At 42.1% G+C, this 24,467-nt stretch overlaps 1 protein-coding gene across 3 annotated transcripts in view; it reads right to left on the bottom strand.

Moving 5' to 3' along the window:
* SLC2A13 (solute carrier family 2 member 13) overlaps positions 1–22,625 on the bottom strand; it is a 144,858-nt gene extending 122,233 nt beyond the window's left edge. For all 3 annotated transcript variants that reach the window (XR_010720749.1, XM_066182912.1, XM_066182913.1), the window contains exon 1: positions 21,884–22,625. Coding sequence is in view for 2 of the 3 variants with exons in the window: in XM_066182912.1 (XP_066039009.1) it covers positions 21,884–22,430 (547 nt within the window). In the remaining variant the exon portion in view is untranslated. The remainder of the gene's footprint in view (positions 1–21,883) is intronic.
* Positions 22,626–24,467: the final 1,842 nt, after the last annotated feature.

Raw genomic sequence — 24,467 nt, 5'->3', positions numbered from 1 at the left:
TACAGTAACTGTATAATCTTTACCACCAAAGAAGAATCGATTTAAACAGTTTGTGAAGAAATGCAACACTGACAAAAGGGATCCATTTTAACTGCAAAGGATACTTATTTTTAAAGACCATTAGCTTTCACAAACACACATACAGGAGCTGTCAACAATCAGCCACCTCCTATTCGACAGACAGCTCCACAACACATTACAATTTTATTGCTCAACCTAATCAGAAATTAAGCCTTTTTATAGTCTCATAGAGTCCTTTTGTGCTTTACAGTTAACACTTCAGCTTTCAGTAATGACAGTCAACCTAAGGGGATAACAGAGTGCCTTATTAAACATGCTAATAGGAAATACTTGAGAAAGCAGTGCATTTGAATGCTGTTCTAGTACACTAACCATTTCCCTAGCAGATAAAGCTAAAATATTCATGGCACAGCTTGTATTTGAGTGTGAATATCAGTGAAAGCTCAAGTTCCCCCTAAAATCTAGGCTTCCCACCCACTGCACATATCTAGTAAAGGCATTATCAGCAGTTTATAGCTGGTTACTGAAAGTTATTTCAAGGATGATTGGCAGCACACTTCTGCATTTAGCATCTCCCCTATGCCAGATTAGTAGAAGTCAATTTCTCAGCTCTGGCACAACTGTGCTTGGCTACAGAAATGCACAAGGGCAGTGGGACAAACCAGCAGCACTAAAATCACACGAGAATGCAGATCACAGTAATGGACAGACTTAGGTGCATCTCTTCTAGAATGGGGGTCCAACATCAGCAGCCTTCATTTAAGCCTGGTATTTTAACACTAATTTACCTAAATATAGAAGAGCTGGTTTGTCATAAATAACTAAACTGTACTGTTGAACATCTAATAGACTAAGCAATTCCAGAGCTTTATGCCCCTAACTAGCCACCAGCCCAAACCCCTGTGACCAATACTGTAATTACAACCAAAACCCTAAATTACTACGTGGCATCCAACTGTGAAGGAGTCAAGGACCAGAGCAATCTGAAGAAATGCAAATGAAGCTGGCACTAGTTGATACAGTCTCAGATTTACAGAACAATCATATCTTAATGAGCCTGGATAAATATTACCGGTGACCACAAGAAGGTTTTTTCACTGTTGTGTGTTATCAGCCTGGATCAAAACCACAAAATCCTTCTTCACTTAAGAAAACCTCAAATTGCATCCAGTAGAAACAACCACAACTGCCATATAGTAAATGCAATGCCCCAAGAAGATGGCATTAGCCTTCCAAAAGAGTAATTCCAAGTTTCAAGCTCTCCCTTGTTCAAAAGATATGGAAGTAAATCCAGCTCACAACAAAATCAACATGCCAACACAGAATGCAATTCCTCCATAACTGAAATGTTAAGGCCTTTCTCTGGCATCCCCAGGACACTATTTCAGAAGAACAGCCTAGGGTAATCACATATAGTAAAGAGACATGAATATTCAATAAAGCATAACCAAGGAGGGACTATTTATCACAGTACCGATTTTCCCACACTGAAATTCTTTAAGTCAAGGAATATTTTTAATCTGAAAACTGGGGGTCATGCAATGGAAAAAAGTGAGCCACGACACTTGAGGGAAGACAGACAAGAACCACCTACAAGCTACAGTGGGAAAGTTTATTAAAATTAAGCTTAGTTCACTCAGTTTATTAAAAGAAAACAGTTTAGGAGTTACAAAAAGAATGTAGTAATCTTTTATAACAAACAGGCAGCAATTTTAAAAATACTGAGGATATTCTATAACTCTAAGTGTTAAAGCCACTTTATCTGTGGGGTCCTATTCAACTCAACATTAGCGTTATCTGCAGAACAGCTCATTTTGGGAAGAAACTCTTCTTAAAGAAGTAACTTTTTCTATTCAAAATTATTTTGAGATTATTCGAAGTAATTGTTAAGAGGAAATTTATCTTGAGTGACAAAATCAGAAAGAGAGCATAGGATTTAATTAACCAGAGGCATAAGATAATTCTCCAGAAAATGTAAAGCGAAGTTCTTTGCAACTGTCCAAGCCTATGACCACACCTAGCACTACAGATGGCAGTTTACACTTCCCAGCAATCTGGAATTAGTTACCCGTGCCCAGTCATTCTTTATGGCTAGCATCTGTTCCTATTAACCCAGCCTGTGAAACTCCCAGCCAGTCCCCACCCAGCTGCCTGAGTTCCTGAGTATCCCACTGAGAATGCAATAATGGGAATCTCTGCCTGGAGCTCATATCTGTAAGATCTCATTTCAGAACGATACAAGAAATCATGAAGAAATGCATTTTTGAATCATTATAGCAATACTATAATGATATATAGAATAACTATATAGAATAACAATCAACCCTAGAAGTGACTAAAAGCTGCAAAAAGCAACTAGGAAAAAGTTCTAATTTGTTCTGGTTTTGAATTATTTTGATCAAGAACTATTTTCAAAAATCTGTAACTGCATTCTAAGATGCAGACCTTACACAGTGAAAGAGTAAAGCAGCCTAGATGTTTATACCACTTGACACATTTATTTTTACCACATTGCAAAAATTTCTCCCTTCAGGAAATAAGAGCATTTTTTTTGTTTTCACTTGAAAATTATGAATACAACATAGTAAGGTTTTTTTTGTGACAGCTTGTATAAACATGTAAGTCAAGCACTACTTGATCTGCTTCAAGAGTGGTTTCAGTTCAAATAAATACTAATTGAGATAAGCAGTGCTTTTCTGTAGACATTCTTTAGCACCAGCAGAGTGCACTCCATGTCCTGCCCTCACCTAGGAGGAACTGGCAGCTGAAGGTGGTCAGGCCCTGAGGCAGACACAGATACGGAGGTGCTTCCCCATCCAGTGGCTTCTCCCCATCCAGCAAGGCAGGGGATCTGGATGAGTATCCACATCTCAGCTACCCCACTGGCCATTTGAAGCTTTTGATCTAGTGCCTGGCATGGAATTGTGCCAAGCACTGAAAAGCTGGGGTGCCAATCTGGCTCTTTCTGCTGACTTTGCCACACAAACTGCAATTTCCAGCAGGGAAGTGCGGTTTTAGAATGACCCAGAAAGATTCACCAGGCTCATATGCACAGCCATTCATATATGCCAGAAAGCCAGCATTATAAACACAATCTTTACATGGTTGAAAAAAACCAATCCCACATCAAAACCCCTAAAACAATGGTTGAATGCTTCAAGGATTAGCACATTTTCTGTGCAGAGAAATTTTATTTTCAGAGGACAAGGGCAATGGTTTGAAAGCTATACAGAAAATGAATGTTCCTTTCTAACATTACCCTTTTGCTTATATACCATTTTCCGCCTAATTCTACTACAGTGATGCTTTACACAACTTACAAGAATTTTAAAGGAAATGATATCCATACAAACATGAACAAGCTTTAAGAACCTGAACTACAACTCAGACAAAAGCATGCCTTCAGGTTATACCTGAAACCTATAGTTATACTCTTCAACTAAGACCTAAATTATTTTTAACAGTGCTTTTTTCTACAAATGCAGCTATCAAAACAGTGAAACTGGTTAACTTCTCTGTAAATTGCTTAAGGTTTCACTTGGTTAAAAGTCTAGCAATTGTCTCCAAACATGTAGCTTCAGATGAAGATGAGCAGAACACCACATTTTCTTGCCTACCACCTGCAATTAATTAAAATAAAAATAAGAATTAGAAAGACAAATCTCATTGCAAACTTAACTGTTTTAGAGAAACAAACTAATATTTTAGAGAAAAAGTAACACTGAATGATATCATCCACTATTCAGGAAAGCCATTCAAAAATACTGTCTAATGTATATTCCCAGGAATTTTGTGCTTGCCATGGGTAAATACATTGCAAACATCAACTCAACTCACAGAACTATATTTTTATAGGAATTGCTACATTTATCCACTTGTGCAAAAAACAGCATGATTGGTAGGAAGACAGGTACCAGTTATATGGTTTTATAGCTATTACTCTAAAAAATAAACAAAAGCCTTGTAAGCTTTTTACAGCCTAAGGCTTGATTTTAAAAACTAAGTTTCAATTATGCCTTCATAATGGAAGTGGCACTTATGACAGTAATGTAAGCATAACGACAGTTACAATGAAAATACAGGAATCACAGCAATTGCTCAGTTTCTTTCTACACTAGCAGATTTGTATACAACCAAGCTTGTGTCTACAAACACAAGTGATCCACGCAGAGAAAATAAAACATCTTTTTGACCATACGGCAAAGTATTTGCAGTATTGGTGGGTGGGGGGTGGTAGAAATCAGTACAGTACTTGTTCCTCAAGGAACATTCATAGACATTTTGCATGCTAGGGAGAGTAAGGCCTTTCCCAGTGTACATGGGTTAAGTCAACCAGTGCTGCACACTTCTTTGCTTTAAGAGAAGCAGCTCAGCTTAATATTATCTAGCTGTCATGTGTCCTTCTCATGATCTGGAGTTTCCATGCTACCAGTTCAGTAACAGCTGCTCAGTCCCAGTGCAGTGCAATTGTAACAGAACATTCTATGGAGGAATCCTAAGTAAAGTTCTCTCAAGAAAAGTAGTAGTCTCAGAGAGGGTTTTTAACTATTAGGACAAGGATCTTGCATTAGAGTGCCCTTAGCAGAGGGATAAGCCAATTCTGAATTTCTTCATGTCACACAGGTTTAGACCTAGAAATTACTTGTGACTGCTCTCCTAGACTATCACAACTGCAGCACTCATGGTGTAATATTCAAGCTGTCAAGGGAAAAAAGGTTACTTTAAACACTTTTGATGTGCATTTACTTCCACTAGTGGCTCATACTCACCAAAAAAAAAAAAAAAAGCTGCAAGTGAAGAATGAGGCTGCTGCACTTGAGGAGGGGGGGAAAGCAAGACAGTAGCATCAAGTGCTAAAAGGAAAAAAGGAACAGATCAACTACAAAGCTGAGAAAGCCTCAGCCAACCAGGAGTAGATGAATGCTGCTGGTGGAAAGAAATTACTGCTAAATATGTCAGGGAAATGGACTGCCAAAGAGCTTTCTGGGAAATGTTGCTCTCATGACCTTCAGTTTTTGACAACTTGCAGTTCTCTAGATGCATTGTGATGGACAGTCATTTTCCAAACAAGACAAGTAATTCTGGTAACAGTTGCTTTACTTCAACATTTAGTTTGTGCTTTGTTAGGTCCTTACTCAGAGCACCGAGCACAACTCCTGAGGTCCCCCCACAGAGCAGCTCTTTCCTGCCCTGTTTTCATTCTCCAGGCACAAGAGCAGGGGAGGATTCAGGCAGAGCTCCAGGTGAGCCTACAGAGAAAGCTGGGCAAAGACTGCATTGCTGCATTGTTCTTGGTAAATCCCACTGAGTGATACAAGACTTTGATAACTCTAGATAACCTAAAGATTAAAAGGAAATAAAGATGGGTATCTGAAGTGCCATTCTGCAACTCAGGGCACTGCACTGACTCTCCTATCTGTCAGTCTGCTGTGTTGCCCCTCTAAAGTGAAAGAATAGTGAAAATGAGAAATTTTAAGAAAAAATAGGAGTTGCAATTTTAAAAAGTATATCTGACAGTCCCATCCCAATTAACACTGATACAGCAAGTATCTCTAAGATTAAATCTGCTTTTGCTGTGACTTGCACTACACAAGTTGCAATAAATCAGTGTAAGCTGTCAGATAACAAGCTGGGCAATGAAATACTCCACTGCTTCACTTTGCTGTCTGCCAGCCTCTAAGTGACCCAGCTTTTTTATACTTGAGGCACAGCTACTAGAGAGTCGTAAATTTTAACTCCTTCATACCTGTTACCACTTAGAAGTGGATTCCATCCCTGAAACTGAAAAGTTTATAGTGAAAAATGAAGCCACATTCTCCTTCAAAGTGACAAGACATTCTCATTTAAGGTTCAAGCTTTAAGTGAAAAGATTTGTGCACAAGCTACCATTGAGAAAAATAACTAAATCCAGAATCTCTCTGAAAAATAAACTTTGCAAGCCCTGAGATTACAGCATTACTCCACTTTCACAGAGAAGAATTTATGAAGAAATTTCCATACTTGAGGAAAACTGAAAAGTCTTAGACCAGAGCAGGGAAGGATGCCTGAATCCTCATAGGACTCTTACCAAAGAAACTCTATCAAGTAATTACTATTTCCCATCTTGATTTTCCCTATATCACATTTCACCTGATCTTTTAATTAAGTTTTCATAAAGCAAGACTTAATTGAAACATCAATTCTGGTAAAACCTACCTACATATAATTGAATTTTCACTCAGAAGTAAAAATTACGTTATTTACATTTTAAAATATTTTTGGCCTACTTCCTCTTTCTAATTTCCCAAAACAAAAGGTAGGGACCATTGACAATACTGCAGGAGAGCAACAGCAGAAAGCAGAATTCATTATCCACTGGGGAAGAATCATTAAACTGAGCACTAATAAAGTAACTGTGAGTAGGAACAGAACCAGTTGTGATAGCTTCTAATAAAGAACTAGGAACCTGGAATGAAGCACAAAACAGCTCATAGGTGACTAGTGCCCAGTTAGTATTATTTATACTTGCATACAGTATGAAAATAATAAAACCACAGTATTTTCCCCATAAAATTTTACTGTTCATTGCAAAGGATGGATATGTTGATGACAGGCTTTGTCAACGAGGTTGGGAAGAAGACACTACTCTAGCAGAATGCTACTCTCCCTGTCACCAAAGATAACCTCCTCAGTAACAGGATCCTCCTCCCTAACACTAGTAACCTACTGCAGTAATACAACAGCTAGAAAAGCTCCTCATGGATTATGCTTCTAATGCAGTGTGTGTCACTTGAAATGTCTACTGCTTGTCATCTTGAGATCTACTTTTCCAATACTGTCAAGTTGACACTCAGCTGCTCATTCAGAGTATACATTGTTGCCCTTTCTTAGTTTAAAGGACTTTTTAATTGCTAATATGTACAGACCCTTTGAGCAGGGTTTCAATATACCATGTTAGAAAACTCAGTCTTAGGAATGATTAACCAAAAGCATTTAGTGGCAGTCCTTTAACGACTCTTGTGCCACTTGCTTGTAAGGCAGAGAAGGCTTGTGGGAGAAACTGAAGAATAAGCATGGTCAGTGACACAGCATGTCAGAGTACATCCTGAAGTTAAGGCTACATTACTCCATTAAGATACATTTTAGAATGCTTTTTACAGGTGGCCTGATTTTTGGCAATCTTTTTCTTCTCAATGACAAGTATGTGCCAATTTGTATGTACGTATCTAAGAATGCACAGTTTGCATTTCCAGTTGAGTAAAATTACGTACCGTTACAAAATCAAGTCATAATTAAATAATAAAATTTAAAAATTATTAAATAGCAATTAATTAATTTGTTACAAATAATTTACCTGCATTTCAGTAAGACTGAATGATAAGGCTGTAACGAGACTGGACTTCTCTGAGAAGTACCATCAACAGTACTGACTGTCTACAGGTCAAACACACACCAAGGAGGGACACAGAAGAGATCTGACTATAGAGGAAGTTACCTGAGAAATTGAAAATCACACTATAATATCCATTAACAGAAATTGCAATGTTGATCAGGTTATGACTGAAAGAAAAAAATACTACTGTTTGTTTTTAAATAAGTCCAAGAATACTTCTGAAAAGGCAAACATCAGTTCCACCTTACAGAACGAAAAATGGAGGCATAAGGCACCATAGTCACCTGATGATCCAAACACCAGAAAGTGACAAAACCAAGAATGACTGATCGATCTTATGTTTACTCAGCAAAAGACTGCATCATAAACTTGAGGACTTATTGTGCAAGTCACATCTTTCAACAGCACAACAGACACTTTCTTATTCATAGGTTCACAGAATGGTTTGGGTTGGAGAAGACTTGAAATATTATCTAGTTCCAACTGCCCTGCCACAGGATGGGCAGGGACACTTTCCACTAGACCAAGTTACTCAAAGCCCCTTCCAAGGTGGATCCACAATTTCTCTGAGCAGTCTGGTCCAATGCCTCAGCACCCTCACTGCAGCATTTCAAGTGAGTGACCAAGTAAAACAACCACATGCATATATTTAACTTATTTTAACATAAGACTGTAATTCAGGCTTGTGCATTACACAAAAAACTTCATGTTACAGCAAGATGAGTTTGAGGTCTTGTGTCTGTAGCTCTTTGCATCAGCATGAAATATTTTTTTCTTGTAATAGTGTTCAAGCTATGATTGCTTCTACAGCATGCAAACAAACAGAATGGGCTCCAGGCTGTAGAACAGGCAACTCCATCTGGAACATGCACTGGCAAAATTTACTGTGACTAAGAAAACTGATGGCTACAGGCCCCGTAAAAAGATAAATTTCCAGAGCACAGAACACACAGAGCAAGGGTGAGAGTGAAATGCAGCAGACCAGACACTTCTTGGCATATTACTGCTTCAGGGATGTATGTGTTTTAGTGGCTTATAATGCTGACAAATAGAAATACAAACCAAAGAACACTCAGAACTGTGAAAAGGAGACAGAGTAAAGCAAACACTTCTCAACCTATTATTGCTTTAGGGATACATGAATTTTAGTGCTGATAATGCAGGACAAATAGAAATCCAAAGAAAGAGCCATACATTGCTTCTGGATGATTCAGCTACATTGGGAACATATTTGTGTGAGACTGAGAAGCATGCACACAGGCATTTTTATGTTTGACTACAACTAGCTGAATCATTTGCTTCAAGCAAGAAACAGAACACTGCTGTAAGCAAAATACAGTAGAAGATGAATAGCACTTACAAATAAATACTATGTGTGTTATCTTCAAATATCAGTTTAGAAGTCTTACAAACTTCCCTAGAAAATCTGCCTAAAGCTATACTTTTCAGTTGTAGCTCAGTATGACATCCATATCTATCTTACAGACCTGATTTTATATAAACCTACAATTACTTGATGAACAGATTACTATCTCCTGTAAAGTACTGTAATAATTTGTAGTTTATCAAGATCATAAGGTAAAGAAATCAATTTTGCAGGGAATGTGCCAAGTCAAGCCTCTTGAAGTTCTTCCTCTTGCTCATTACCACAGCACAGATGAAAACTAGTTATCCTGTGCAGGTGTTAAAACAAACAAATCCATATTATCTAAGTGAAGAAACACATCCCTATTTAACAAAAAGAAAGGACTAAGACAAGAAGTATATATCCATACTTGATTAAAAATAACAAAACAAAACTTAAATAAGCAGGAAGAATGGCTCCATAACACAAAGCCATTCTTCACATCTCGTCCTGTCCTCCAGAACACAGCTGCAGAATCTGTTTCTAACACACTAATCCTGAAAATCTGTACACTTGGTTTACAGTACCCCCTCTTGCATAACCATCTTCAGTCTCCTTTTTTCTCACCACAAAAAATACAATCAACTCCTAATTAAAATATTCAGCAATGTAATTTTATTTCATTACTCAATTCTTTCTCTGCATACACACATGTGGAACTCTCCAGATGTCTGCATTCCTTCCTACTTCCCAATGTGGCCGTCTAGAAGGCCAAGATCAGACATTGCTTTTTATCAACATGGGCCAGGAAAGACAAGTATGGCATATGAATTACTGAGGTTCAAATAGTGCTACCTTAGCGCTCGCATTTCCAGCTCCTCCTTCTATGCACCAGTGCAAGGACGGATTTCCCTACATCCCAGTCCAAATAAAATTCCCTGGAGAAACTTGGGGGTTAGAAGCCATTGCAGCTAGCAAAACTGAAAAACTGACTAGTTTGACTGCAGCAAAGTAGTCATAGGAAGTCCCCATCACACTTAACACACAAGCACAGTTCCATTCCATGTATTCCACAAAGAGTCTCCAGGAAGAAAAGCAGAATGAATACCAAAGCTTGAGACAGCAGGATATCAGGCAGCCCAGGCTCGCTCTCATTCAACCAGCAGAGAGCCATAGAGACTGAGCCATAGAGACTGATGCCTCAACAACCCATCTGAAACAGTCACACACACAATTCCACACTCAGGGATCAAAGATACAAGGGAACATTTAACCATGAGCAGAAGCTCTATTAAGTCAGCCAGAAACATGTTACGATTCTAGACAAGGAACACCAGAAAATGTGCACAGAGTCCCTTAGAAGTTTCACCACTACAGGGTGAATTACTGAGAATTAGCTTATGGATAAACACAACTGTTCTAAACAGGTGCCCCAGATCTTGCTAAAGATCCAACAGGTATTACAGAAGAGACAGGACTGCTGGTCTTGAGTTAGGAGAAGCCTGTTCACTCCTGCATAACAAGCTCGGAGTACGGTTTCCTCTGGTTCAAGGAAACACTCCACATCTAAGAGGATAATGATTAATAGCCCAGATAGTTCATGGGTGTCAGGCAAAGCAATTAACTTTGAATCAAGGAGAGGCCTGCACACTGATACAACAGACAGCTTTTGAATGAAAGAAAGGAGTAGGTGGGGACAGAGTAGGCAGAATCAAAGCCAAAACAAAAACAGTATCTCTTCTTATTCTCATTATAAAGTCACCATCAGAGATGCAACAGAAGGTAAAACAACAAAGCATGACCAAAAAATACACCGTGAAACTCCAGCTTTTTCAGAAGCACACAGGCTGTTGAACATGATAATATTCTGTGCACCCCAGCTAGAAAACCTGCAGACTGAGGTCAGGAGCAAAATGGAGCCCTAAACCTGCAGGACTGCAAGATGCACAGAGAAAATCACACAGACGACACAGGTGCAAACAAATACTGTGTTTGCCCTACACAATGTTAGATTCTATGATAAATAGTATCTTCTTATCCAAATTGTCAAAGAACTTAGTAAAGTACATTCCCACGCATTAGAAGGGAAGTTAACATTATTTGTGTAATGCTCTACTCAATGTGTGCCCACGTTTCTGCTACATGCACCAATGATTTTTTCCAAGAACACACCAGTCAGTCATTACAAGAGGAAGGATCTGTGCTTTATTTCTCCTCCTACCCAAGAACAACACACAGCACAACACCAGACAAGTACTAGCTCAGAATATTCTCACAGTGATTGAATTTCTGGACTAAAACATCACAAATGCCTATATGCAACATTTAGCCTTTTCCATCTCTATTTTCAGGATCCTAAAATTGCCCAGGTGGCTTTGGATTTCATTTGTACTGAGCTGTTCCAATGTGAATTGGACTGGTGAGGTCAGCAGCACCTATGATTAATGCAGGAGCAGGGAGACTACCAGGAAAAAGACTTAGCTGAACTCCATAGTGAATAAAACCAGACTTACCTTTCCCCTCAAGCAGATTCCCAATTCCTGTGCTGACATAGCTACTACTGACCTCAACAGTTCAATAATCAAGGACCTGTAAACAAACAAAAAAGGTCACTTGTATGCAACATCTGCTGAAGTACATGCTTAAAGTACACACAGCTTCGGGCTTAACCATTACTTCCTCCATGCTCTGGTTCATCCACTACCACACTGCCTTCCTCAGATGTTAAGACTCTCCATCAGAGCTCCCAACAACACTCCTAAAAGAATTAACTAACCAAATCAGAGAGCAGGTACTTAGTGGCGGGAACCTATGATCTTTATCTCCTTAAACTCATAAACAAAACTTCCTAGCTACACGCAGAAAAGGAGGTTCAAAATAACAGGCAGAGTAGGCCTTCATACACCTAAGAACAGCAAATAAAGCCCATTGACCTGAACCTTAAACATACAAAAAATGCCCTAAGAATAGATATTTCTTTCCTACTATCACCTGTTGAACAAATAGATTCCAAAGGAGTACTAACTCCGACTCGAGTCCTCTGATTTTGGGACTCTGGTATACCATCCTCCAGCAGCTATACAAGAATTTAGGCCCCCAGCTCTCCCTGTTCCCACCCGCACTCCAATTAGATGTTCGAACAGGCAGCAAAAATATTCCCTGTCTCCAACACCTCATGTAGGCTCTGTGCTTCTGTTATCTTTCTAGACTGCTGAAGTTGCTCCAGCCTTCTTGCTATGGCTTTCAGCATAATTTATTTAGTTATCTACCACTTTTCCTATAAAAATCTCATAAGTAGTTTATTAAGTATTTTTATTAGCATCAATAAAGAGTTTTTTCTTCCAATTTTCTTTAGGCACCTTCAAGATAGTAGCTTTTTTTTTTTCCTTTCATAGCTCCTGATAATTTTTATAATTGGAATGTTGACAATTTTTACAGATGGAATGTCAAACCTATGCTAAAACAGCATGAGAAAAAATTGCAAAATGCTCAGAAGTTAGTTGTCTTCAGTATCAGGAACACCTAACTCTTCCTTAAAGAAATGATTGAATCATGACTACCCATTCATTTCTGTGGTCTAATGACTGAGTAAATCAACAACTCAATTTTTTCCAGGTTAAGTACTGCAAGTCCTTCCAAGACTAGAGCTGTAAAACCTAATGGGTCATGCTGTTTGAATTTTCATAATTTAGTTAAAAACCCCACAGAATCACAGATAACTACCAAGTATTGTAGTACCATTACAGGCTTTGAACAAGAATCAGTGATAATTTAAGGGAGGAAATCAGAGGGATGGAAACAGGAGCTGCCCATTTTTACCAGCTGGTATGGTCTTGTTTTGGAGGCTAAACTGCACCACAGGGCATGAGAATAGGATGGCGCCAGTGCTCCTCTGGGCACAGCAGTTCTGCTCTGGTACTGCATAGGGAAAAGGATGGTCTGCTTCTAGATCTGCTCATCTCTTGCCCTTGGAAATCAAGAGAGATGCAAAAGCAAGATCTGATGAACTGTAGGAGACAGCTCAGAAAAGGGCATGAATCAAAACAATTGCCACACTTTTCAAATACTACCAATATTTACCTTTTCTGTTAGAATAAATGCAATTGATGGTTTATGAACAATGGCACTGCTCTGACAGCAACATATCAGTCCTAACAACATGAAGTTATTTAATGACACTAAGGTCACCTTCCTGTTTTTATGACTCTGAACTTGAAGGAAAGAAGACAGTCAGATAAGAACAAACAACCCAATCCAAAACTTTGGCATCCACCCATTTATTAGGAGTGTGGTCAGTTCAAGATGGATTAAAAGTTCAAATTATAGGTGCCTTCAAGTAGGCCTAAGTTCAAAGTTCTTATCTGGTGAAACAAGAATAGAAGTGCTAAAACTACAAAAAACATATCTAGAGAACTACCCAGTGCTACTAAGAAAGGGAGATTGGTCAAGTCTTTGTAGCTATTTAAGAGAACGAACAGGAGAGAATTTCTTATGAGCAAACACAAATTAAAAAGCATCTTCCACTGGCACATGCCAGCAATCGATTCAGTAGATGTTTCTCAGAGCAGTGCCCACCAGAACACATTCCCTATTTACAAGGTCATACATCCCACAGCATGGCAAATAAAACCTGTGTAACCCCAGGCAGGTTCTTCTGCTCTTTCCAACTTAGAATGCATTCCCCTGTATTTCCAGAGAAAGGCAGCAAAGTAGAAGAGCTGTGGCTAAACACAAACACATACCTAATACTTCCAACTGCTGGAAAATAATCTTTTTTCAAAGTGATCATATGCAGAGACACATTAAAACCACAATTACTGGTTTTGCTTTCCTTGCAAAGGGAAGCAACAGTGGAGAAAACCATGTACAAGAGGCTCCTAAACAAATGAAAAAGGAAACAAAAGGGCTGTTACTTCTTGTTTCTGCAGGTTAGCCTGCAAAAACTCCCACTTCTGGGAAAAGGCTTGAAAATCTTGCCATAGGGCTCCCACTTATGGTACAAGTTTCTAGAACTATTTAATTTTGTCTAGACTGTGAAAATATGGGTGATGTCAAGTCTACTTTTAGCTACACATTTTTGTTTACATAGCAGGTTTTATACCATTTCTGGCACCTCCTGGTTTTGTATCTATCATCTGGAGATTGACAACCACTTCACTCCTGCCTCAGAGACAACTGAGCATGCAGCTGTATGTGCTTGGCTGGCTGTTCATTAGATTAGAGAGCTCCTCAAAGCTACCACTTGAGATGAGACTCGTGGAACTTAGACCTTCCCAAATACACAGCGTTAAAAAGAGACCAGAAAGTTCTAGAATTAAGGCCTGAAGCAATTTCCTCCGGCCTTCAGAAAGAAGAAAGGGAATCATTCCTTCTCCCTGAAGACTGTTCAGCCTTGCAGCATCTGACAGCCCATGTACTAAAAGCAGCAGGTATTACTGAGGCTCTCCACACTGCCTGGAAAATGTTTTTGCCTGGGAGTAGTCTTGTCACTCAGGAGCAGAAGAAGAATACGCTTGTTGCTGTAGAACACTCACAAAGGATGAGCCCCAAGGTCAGTGCCAGCTGGTCCTGGAAAACATCAGCTCTAATGAGAGCCAAGAGGCCTTTCAGATTAGCCCCAGAGGACAAACCTAAACCTCCTCCAGAGAGCTGCTGCCTTGCTGAATTACATTGGAAAAATCAAGGAGGGCAGTGGAAGAAAAGTTCAGGCAGAGAAGCTGGGTTGACAACTCCTGAATACACATAACTAAAAAACTCACCTCCAGAGGAGGGGGGGAAAACCCTGAGTGACAACCAAACTACAAGCCCAAGGTAAAGGCAAAAATTTGCTATAAACATACACCTTTTTTGTTTGTTTGTTAATTTACACAACTGCTTCAGTGTCTGAGCTTACTAGCACATAGCCACATGAAATGATGGCAGAACTCCAAAGAAAGTCAACCCAGGTGCAATCCCTAGGGCACACATGGGGACTTCAAACAAGAATCTGCAGTCTGAAAGGGAGAACACAAAAGGAAGTCTGCCCCCAACTGCAGCAGAGGCAGACACCCTTACTGTTCAGCTGAATAAGAGACCAAACCTAGGGGGAAGTGGGAACACCTTGGCCAACCCCATGGCTGAAAGCGTGCTGTGGCCCATCCACAGTGCCCCAGATGGGGGCAGGGGGGCCCTCTGGGGTCACAGTGTGGCATTTCATCCATGCCAGCAGCATGTCTGGAAGGGACTTGTGAAGGAAGGAGGGACAGACTGTCTCAGCTAAGAAACTGGGTTCAGTGACTGGGTATATAAACAGCCAAAATAAGAAACCACCTATGAAAAAATCCCCTTCAGAACATGTATTTACTTTGAATAAATCCTTTAAGAAACCAGTCTAAATCTGACAACAAATTAGAGGAAGATCAGAAATGGAAAGAACAGGAATGTGTGCTTTTAAACCTTCACTTCTACAACTACCATGTGCAAAATGTATTTTAGAAGCATTTGCACCAAAGTTGCATCAAAAGACTTACCAAGAGTTGTGCTAAAGTAATCAGATGGCTCCAGACTCATCCAGAGCCATGTTACACAAGATCTCTACAACAGAACAACTGCTTCTCTTGATACTTGTTCACAGACATAATTACTGCAAAACAAAGCCCAAGGGTGGAACTCTGCTCTCCTGATTTTCATCAGTCACTGGTTTCAGGCTTCCAGCAGCTCACTGCAGACCCAGACTCTTCACAAGCTTCACACCAGAAACACTGATTGTACAGGTCATAAGTGAAAGCCCATAAAACAATTTTACAAACAAAGCTATCCATCAGGCCCATTATACATCTGTGGTGCGTGCATGCCACACAGCCACAGGTGTTCACTTTGAGTCCAACCACCTTAAGCAGAAATCACCAATTTTCAGGACTTCCGTAGGACTTGCAACTCAAAAGCTTACCATATTTGAATGCAATAATCCCTAAGATTGCTAAAATACTACTTTTAAAAGAAATTAATGTTTCTAAAATACGATATATTCTATAAAACCGCACTTAAGAGCATACATCTGCTATAATTAATCTTGAAGTCTACAGATAATGAGATAAGGAAAATTATCATTTTAAAGATCTCTTCAGCACCTCCTTTCAGTGATTCACTTTTTTCATTGCTTCTCAGGATACAATCGGCAAAGTACAGACTAGTACACTCAGAACAAAAGTGCAAGTTCTGACAGTGCACACCATGAGAGAGCAGCCAGCACCTTGAATCTGCTGCTTGGGCTGTCCTCAGCTATCCTGCCTTGTGCCTCTGCTGACAGAACTCATGCAAACTTCAGCCAAACAAGTCACTCAGATCCAAGAGTTCCAGCTGAATGATTTGCTGGCTCTAACGTCACCGTAAGTGGATGCCACTGGTCTCCTGTTCCTGTAGCAAACAAAGCATTTTGAAAATAAGCCCACCTATAGTGCCAACATAAATTTTTTAAGGTAAGGAAACTCCTGTGCTTAACACTGCAAGCTTCCTTCAAGTTGCCTTTTCATCAGACCATAATTTCAATTTTAAGTCACCTATGAAATGGATGTTTTCTATTTTTTTCCAAAATAAACAAAGATACTTATAATCCAACAGGGATTATGTTTTAATAGAAGTTTGACCAAGCACAGGGAAAATTATTTTAGAAAAATTCCAACGTTTCAAGGACAGAAAAACTTCAAGGTTTATGAACTATGGGAATTAATTTCCGTTTTAAGTTAAATAAAAACAATACCAAAAAGGCCAAAACCCCTCCCTTACAACTTAAAGAGTGTCCAGAAGAATCAAAAATCAAAAAAAAAAATTCTAAGATATAACTGTGTACTAAATACGTTATCCTGAAATGGTTAAAGTACCATTTAAAGCACCGACTCTTAAATATAAGGTAGGAATATTCATGTGCAAATTGATGGTTTTTGTATTTTACCATGAGACAAAATAATAAGGGAGTCGGTGCTCATTGAAGTGACAGTGAACTGAACATAGCACTGTGTATCCTGTCCAAGGCACACAGAATTAGAGGACTTCAAAAGACATAGTTTTTCATCTTAAATTAATCCTGGTACCCTGAAAGATTTCAGCTCCAATCAGAAGCTAATGTACCCTTCCAGATGCTTTTGCACAAGAATAGATTAAGCTCTTAAGATACAGAGATTCAATCCTGAACACACACAGTAATGTCAGTAGCTTCAGATCCTGGAAGCTTGAGTGACCCGGGCAGTGATAGCACAAGAGTCAATTGCAACAACCCAGGAATTTGTCTCTCCATCCCCCCCCATCCCTACTGCCAGCCCATACTAACAAACCACTGTCTCCAGAGGTAAAAATATCCTAAGAACCTCTGGACTGAAAATTACAAGCATCTGTCAGAAGCAGCACAGCATATCTGGAGGTTGAGGGTGACTCCAGAACATACCAAGGTGTAAACTGCTTTAAAAAAAGCCTTTGGACACTCAGTTATAAAAACAGATTGAAGCTCCAGAGCTTCCCATGTCAGGTTGCCAAGGGAGGATGAGATTAATCTGGTTTTCCAAGACAAAAATACACTGAAAAAAGCCTGGAAAAGCTCAGTCATATATTAAAAAAAAAAAAAAAAAAAACAAACACAACCTTCCCCACACACACACACACAAAAAAACCCAAAAACCACCACACCAAGGTAATAATAAAAACCAGCACACACACCCTCATCTTTCACAGGCAACATGTCATACCAGTTATTTTTTAGTATTTCCACAGCAGTCCAGATTACATGGCATACCTTTATTTAACCACTTCAAATATCATACAGAGTCTGAACTACATTATTTTTTTCATTTGGTATTGAACCTTACTGTCAATAGAAGCCAACCCCACCAGGGGAGCCACAACCATATGCCAGAGCTTTTCACTCCTGCCTAATTCTGTGTACAATCTTGTTTCCTCTGCTCAGAAAATGACCTACATATGCAGTCAAAAGATGCTACCAGGAGCACTACATATGTCAGATTCAAATATAGCCTTAAAAAAAAAATACTACAGACATTTTGAGCACAAAGCAAGCACTGAGCAGTAGGCTTATATTGTGAAGATATCTCATAATATCTTCACGATATAAGGAGTCTTCACAAACAGGAGTCAAGGAGAAGATAAGGCACCTAACCAGGCAGTTCCCCATTGCACTGCAGACGCAGTAACGTGCACATACTGTAATCCTAAGTAACTCTGCTTTCATAAGAGCTTGGGTAATGTGTACATCAAGTAATGCCTAAGCCACACATTCAGCAAGAAAACAAAACCCCGAAAAGCTGATCATTAATTGAGCACCATTTATTCTGCATGCCAAACAAGACAGGAGTATCTAATTATCCAGCTGACGAGTGTCCATCAAGACAGAGATCAGCTATGGAGGAGCAAGCTTAATGCTGTCGCTTCCTGAGCTCTGCTCAAACTGCTTTCCTTCCACAGGTGGTAAGTGTTCATGAAAAAAATAACCTGAGCAGCTCACTACCTGAAGCACCATGACAACACCCACCTACACCAGCTGTAAGCTTAAACCTTCAGCATCCCCAGATGACAGAAGGATAAACTACTCCCATTGCAGACAGGTGAGCTGTTGGCAAACCATGGCCAATGGGTTCAGGCAAATTAGGACATTGGACTGATTACAGCCTAAGAAACATGGCTGATTATTATTATTATTCTTTCTAGCCTCTACTGTATTTAGTCCCAGTGATTACTCTTCTCACTCTTTGCCTTCCTTCTCAAGAAGTTTTCTCAGCAAGTTTTCAGTAGAAATAACTCTCATCTCCAGTCATGCCTGGTTCTTGCTTTTAGTGTTTCAGTTCGGGCCTGACCTCAGGCTTTGGGACAGACCAAACAGGAGCCAAGTGAAGGACCCAGCTCTCCTGTCAAGCACACAAACTACCGTAGCTGACACAAGACAACAGGAGGAAGCCTTCACCATTATCAGATGTCAAAGGTCTGAACATGCTTTGTACCAGTGACTTTTTTACCTATAAGCTCATACTAAGTGTTACCAAGCACATGCAATCCAATTTTCTAAATGTTTGGATTTTGCCCCCATGTGCCGTAATGTCCAAGTGTTGCATTCCTGACACCTGGCTCAGACAAATTCCTAGAGTCTAGGACACCAGAACTGCTTGGAAATGGTGGTGGAACTGCAGGTGGGAGGAAATAATGGTCATAACCTTGCTCTTAAGCCATTTAGCCTGGAACTGTCACGAACTGCATATCTAGAAAATCAGATCTAGAAAATTCAGTCATGGGCTTAGAAAATATCTAAGAATATTCTAAGCCCATGCTGAACATGTTTTTCCTTTTTATGCATTCTCAGTATTTCGTATTAATACTGAGGGGAAGAGGGACAGAAAGGGAACATCACTGTTTCCACCATAAAAACCTATTCAACATTTACAATAAAAGAGGATTTAGGCTTGTCCTTGAGAGAAAGTCATATAAGAAACACTCATTCTGTAATGGCTGTAGAAAAAAAGGGAGTTTTTCCATTTCAAAACAGCTCTAAGGAAAAGGGTAAAAAATGGACAAGACAGACAAATGAGAGATGTTCCTCATTTCAGCACATCTCCTGTGGTTTTCATCCTTGAAAGTTTAACTGTATTCCTTTATAAATCACAGTCACAAGAAAAATAGCCATTTTCTCACACAGACAAAATTAACACTGATCCATCCTGCATCAGCAAGGGCAGAAGGAACATCACTGCATCTGCTTTAACAGCACCACAGTACTGATCCTAACACAGTAATTCACTTAGTAAATGCAAAAACCCCCACATGTTTCTGGAGTAGATCTCTTGATGGGCAATTTGCAGAGAGCTACACGAAAGAAACCTAAGAAATGTATAAAATTATACACAGTTAATAAGTTTTTACTCGTTTTCAGGTAGGAAAGCATTCGTAAAACTACACTAGTGCACCCTCGCATTTTAGCAGTTTGTACTATCACTGAAGTGTCACATTACTGAACAGACTTCTTATACCAACACTAGGAAGTTTTGGCTCACTTTGGGCAGTAGAATGATAGTCAGAAGTCTCCAAGAGATGAAAGGGAAGAAAAAACTTCCACCAATTTCTAATGCCTCCATGAAATCATCCAGGCTCCCTCTGGTGGGGGATTTGTAGAGACTGTTCCAGTTTGCTAAATGAGAAAGCTTTGAACCACAACGGGTTTTTTCTTTCGTAAAACAAACCATGTTAGGATTGGACTCTGCAATTCCTGGAGTCTCTTGTCATGCTTCAGTCACAGCAATTGGAGGTAAAGCTTTCTTTCTGGCCCTAAGCTATATCACCTAAAGAAGAGCAGCCTGTGATTTAAAAAAAAAAAAAAAATCACATTTTTAAAACATAAATTAATGTTACTGTGCTCCAAAATCCTCAGAACATTTCTTATTTCTTACTTCAGCTCTCCAGAGTCCCAGCAGAACCACCACCTCTGCCCCTGAATGTGGACAGAGGCCAAAACAAGATCGCTCTCCCCAGGGCACACAAGAAATCTAGAGCTCCTAGTTCTCATTTCTGTGGTTTATATATTGATTATATTAAGTCCCAAGCCTCATATCTCTCCAACAATTCGAATATCATTTATTTGCACCACTGTAAGACAATTCCAACATGCCTATGTATCTCTCTACACACACACAGAAGTCAAGCAAACCATCCATCCATTTCATTTCTCTACACCCCCTGAAGTTGTCACTGTAACCAGTTATGGTAAAGGAACATGACAAGCTTTACAAATACAAAAAGACATCACATTTGGTATTTTTAGTATCTACCACTAAATATATGTACTACATATTGCCACCAAAATTCCTGTTATCCATGCGATCTCATAGTCAAATTCAGTTTTGCCTCCTGAACTTCATGACCAATATCATCAATGTTCTGATTAAACAAAAATCACGCAGAGAGGTAGCATTTTAAAAAAAGTACAAAAAAGAACCATCCAACTTGGGGTAGGAAAACTGAAACCTGAAGATGTTGCTGTATGGGAAAACCAGAATGAGCCCTTTCATGGATGGAGACAATTTTATTTCTGACAGCCCTTATTATGACTCACTAACTTTTTTTCCTTAATAAGGCCATGATTTGCATCAGAGAAAGTGTGTCTACAACAAGCCTGAGGACTCAGAAAATTATCCAGTGGTTAAGAAACATAACTTTGCTACACAGAGGTAAACAATTTTCGTTCTCAGATTTCCCTTGTGCTTTAGATAGGAAGGGATGCAAGATTATAACTACCACAGTCCAAGGATTGTGACTAACATACAGCCCATCTTAGACGTATGTATAATTTAATTACTGCCAGATAGGATGGCAGTAAATTTGAATTTAAACCCAAATTTGAGGGATATTTAGGATATAGTCGGCACAGAAACCAGTTTCATAGCCAGTGAAACAGTCCTTATCACTGCAAGTTCTTTGGGACAACTATAAAGTTTTACAAGAACCCACTGCTTACAACCCATATAGGAAGGCAAATAAAAAGCAGCAATTCGCGTTTAGGATGTCATTAATGAAAACCAAAGGCTTCCAAAGCCGGCGTTAACTTACTCAGACCAGGCAGATTACTACCTCATTTTGTCCCAGAGGCGTTCCTTTAGTGCTCAGGTAAAGCTATGCGGGAACCAGCAGAGGTATTAACTGCTCAGAAGGACGGGCGTGATCCCCTCGACCCCGACTTCCCAGAACCTCCTCAAATGCAAAGCCTGCGGCGTGCGCTTGACACTGACAGACCACCCTCAAGATTAAACTGGCAGAAAGAACGCGAAACCAATCTCCTCGTACAAAAACCGGACAACTCTCCCAACAACGGGGCAGGACTACACCACCTGCAATAAAATCGAAGAGGGCAAGCACGCACCGTCCCCTTGCACACCGCGCTGCGATGGCCATGGGACCCTGCCTCGGACCTCGCCCAGCGAAGCGTTCCCCTTGCCGGCTCCCCAGCCTTGGGCACTCCGGGACCACTTCGCCTTCTGCTTCACCGCAAGGGGTTTGCGGGCAGGCAGGGTCGGGCGATTCCCGGCTCGGTTAAACCACCCCCGGGGGAGAACTGCCCTCGCCGGCAAGAGCCGGGTCCCCGCGGGTGAGGGAGCCCGGCGGGGCGGCGCGGCACTCACCGATGCCCAGCCCCACCACCACGCGTCCCGCCAGCAGCGTCTCCTTGTCGCGGGCGGCGGCCAGCACGCCGGACCCCGCCGTGAAGAGGCCGCTGGCCAGCAGGATGCAGGGCCGCCGGCCGCACAGCCCGTTCAGGACGCCGCCGGCCAGGGCGGACAGGGCGGCGGCGCCCACCGTGCTGGAGACGAGCAGCTCCTGCCACAGCGCGTCCAGGTTGAGCTCCCTCTTGAGGAGGAGCAGCGCCCCCGACACCACGCCGGTGTCGTAGCCGAAGAGGAAGCCCCCCAGGGCGGAGAAGACGGACACCACATAGACGAAGCCGGGGGTCTCGTCCTGCTGGAACTGGCGCCGCGCCGCCCGCTCCAGCTCTCCGCCCGACGCCGCGCTGTTGAGGCTGGAACACGACTCGGCGGCGATAAGGCTCCGCTCGCCCGCCGCCGCGCCCGAGCCGGCGGACCCGTCCGCCTGCCGCCGCCTCTTCTCGCCCATCAGGTTGCTCAGGCTCCGCAGCGTGTACTCCACATTATCGCTGGCCTTGCGGGACATGGGACGGCCGCGGCGGCTCCCGCCCCGACCGGGGGAGGGCAGGGGGCTGAGGCGGGCGGCTGCCGGGCTACTCAGACTAGGGCGGCGGGGCTGCCGCTGCTGCCGACGCTGCTCGTCCTCGGCGCGCCCGCCCCGACCGGGCCGCGCTCAGCTGGGTCGCATCGTCCCCCCGCCGCCGGGCGGACTTGAGGGGAAGTTGCCGCCGCTCCCAGAGCCCGGGCGGAGCTGGAGGCGGAGGCAGGCGGGGACAGCGGCGAGCGCGGCCCGGCGGGCGCAGGGGGCGGGCTCGGCCGCCCCCCTCGCCGTGCACGGTACGGGGCAGGCGCAGCGCGGAGCGCCTGCGCACCGAGCGCCCCCGCCGCGATCCCTCGCGGGCGGGCCGCGGGGGCTGGCGGTGTGCGGTGGGGCCAGAGGGAAGTCGGGATGGCGGCCAGGAGGGAAGCTCTGGGCGGATGGGCGCCACGCAAACCCGGGGGCTGGTCCCCGAGCCCGCGGAGCTGTTCCTGCTGCAGCCCCCATCCGCATGAGGTGGAAGGGGCCGCCGGCCGGGGCTGCCCGCCCGCTCCCCGCGCGGTTTCCGCACTGCCTGGAGAGCGCTGTCCAGGTACCAGGCGTGTGTAAGGATCGCAGTTGACTTAAGAAATCTTTGAACGGAGACAGCGTTCAGCGTCCGCGTTTGTCATTTTCTGAAGCGCTGGGTGGCACTGGGGGAGCACGGGAGTAGCAGATTTTCACTGCTGGGATCTCCCGGCTCTCCTCGTCCAAGCTCGTTTGCGGGGACCGTTTCAGATTGATTGTCCCGACCTCCCCTGCTCTCCCTCTTTTCACAGTGTTGACCAGGAAGGGCCCTGGGGCTGCACAGCTCCAAAAAGCCCTTTGGCACTGCTGCCTTTGTAGTCGCTGGCTGTCACTGCAGGGGCTCTGGGCGAGCCCGCCCGCCCCCGTCCCTGCCAGCTGTACGGGGAGCTGAAGCAAGCGCTGCGCTGCTACCACAGAGCATGGCAGGAGCACTGGAACAGGCTGCCCAGGGACGTCTCGCTCCCTGGAGACTCTGAAAACCCACCTGGACGTGTTCCCGTGTAACCTGCTCTAGGTAACCCTGTCTTAGAAGGGGCGGTGAATGATCTCCAGAGGTCCCTTCCAAACCTAACAATTCTATGATTCTGTTACAAAAAATAGAGGAATTTCCAGCAGTTGTTCAGAGAGGGACAGGTTTCTTACCATGTAGGAGCAGAGTTTGGAGCTTGTTCTCGTGTTTATGCTTGAAGTAGAGCGTCGCGTTTTGCTAATTCCACTTTAAACAGTCTTTTGGGGATTTTTCACCGGGATGCAGAGCCTGGCAAAATCCTGTCAGCAGGGAGAGGTATCCAGCTCCATGAGGACCCAGGCAAGCTTTGCTGCCGGTGTGCATGAAAGGGCTTCCCAGATGCAATGTAGACCTTGGGGGATAAGGATATATCATAATATCACAATATTATAATTTCTATTTCTTGTATATATATATATATATAGGCATATATATGGATAAAACAAAATTTTCCTTATGACTTAACTATCTTCTGTAGAGATTCTCATACTGAGGCCAGCCAGTAGCCAGAGAATTTTTTTAATTAACTGGATCAGTTACCAGCCCACACCTTGTGAGCAGTACTAGTCATAGCCATGTGAATTTAAAAATTAGGAGAGGGAGCACAGTCCAGCATGACACACAGCCTCTTTGGTGGTTTGCCTCTGCCTCAAAGCAGGCTGTGACATAGCAATACTTGTGCAGATAATGCCAGCTAAATAAAATTGTGAGTAAAATGAATTATAATAACAGTACAATAATTCCATATAGTTAATTCAGTTAGAGACACATGTGGCAGTGGATTTCCAAATGCAATAGGTCAGCCTGCATGTTTGAGCATGGGAGAAGTGCTGAACTAGATAATAATTAAATGTATTTTAACATTCAGAGGTTTTTAGTCAAGATTTGGGTAACATGGTATGGTTGGCACAGGGCATTCCTTTTTTTGGTAAAGACCAACAGGGGCCAAC

Source organism: Chamaea fasciata, unplaced genomic scaffold, assembly GCF_029207755.1.
Source record: "Chamaea fasciata isolate MVZ Bird 193981 ecotype frontalis unplaced genomic scaffold, bChaFas1.0.hap1 SCAF_5, whole genome shotgun sequence".
NCBI classification, from domain to species: Eukaryota; Metazoa; Chordata; class Aves; order Passeriformes; family Sylviidae; genus Chamaea; species Chamaea fasciata.
Note: the sequence above shows the minus strand (reverse complement) of the source record. Positions and strands in the feature narration are given on the sequence as shown.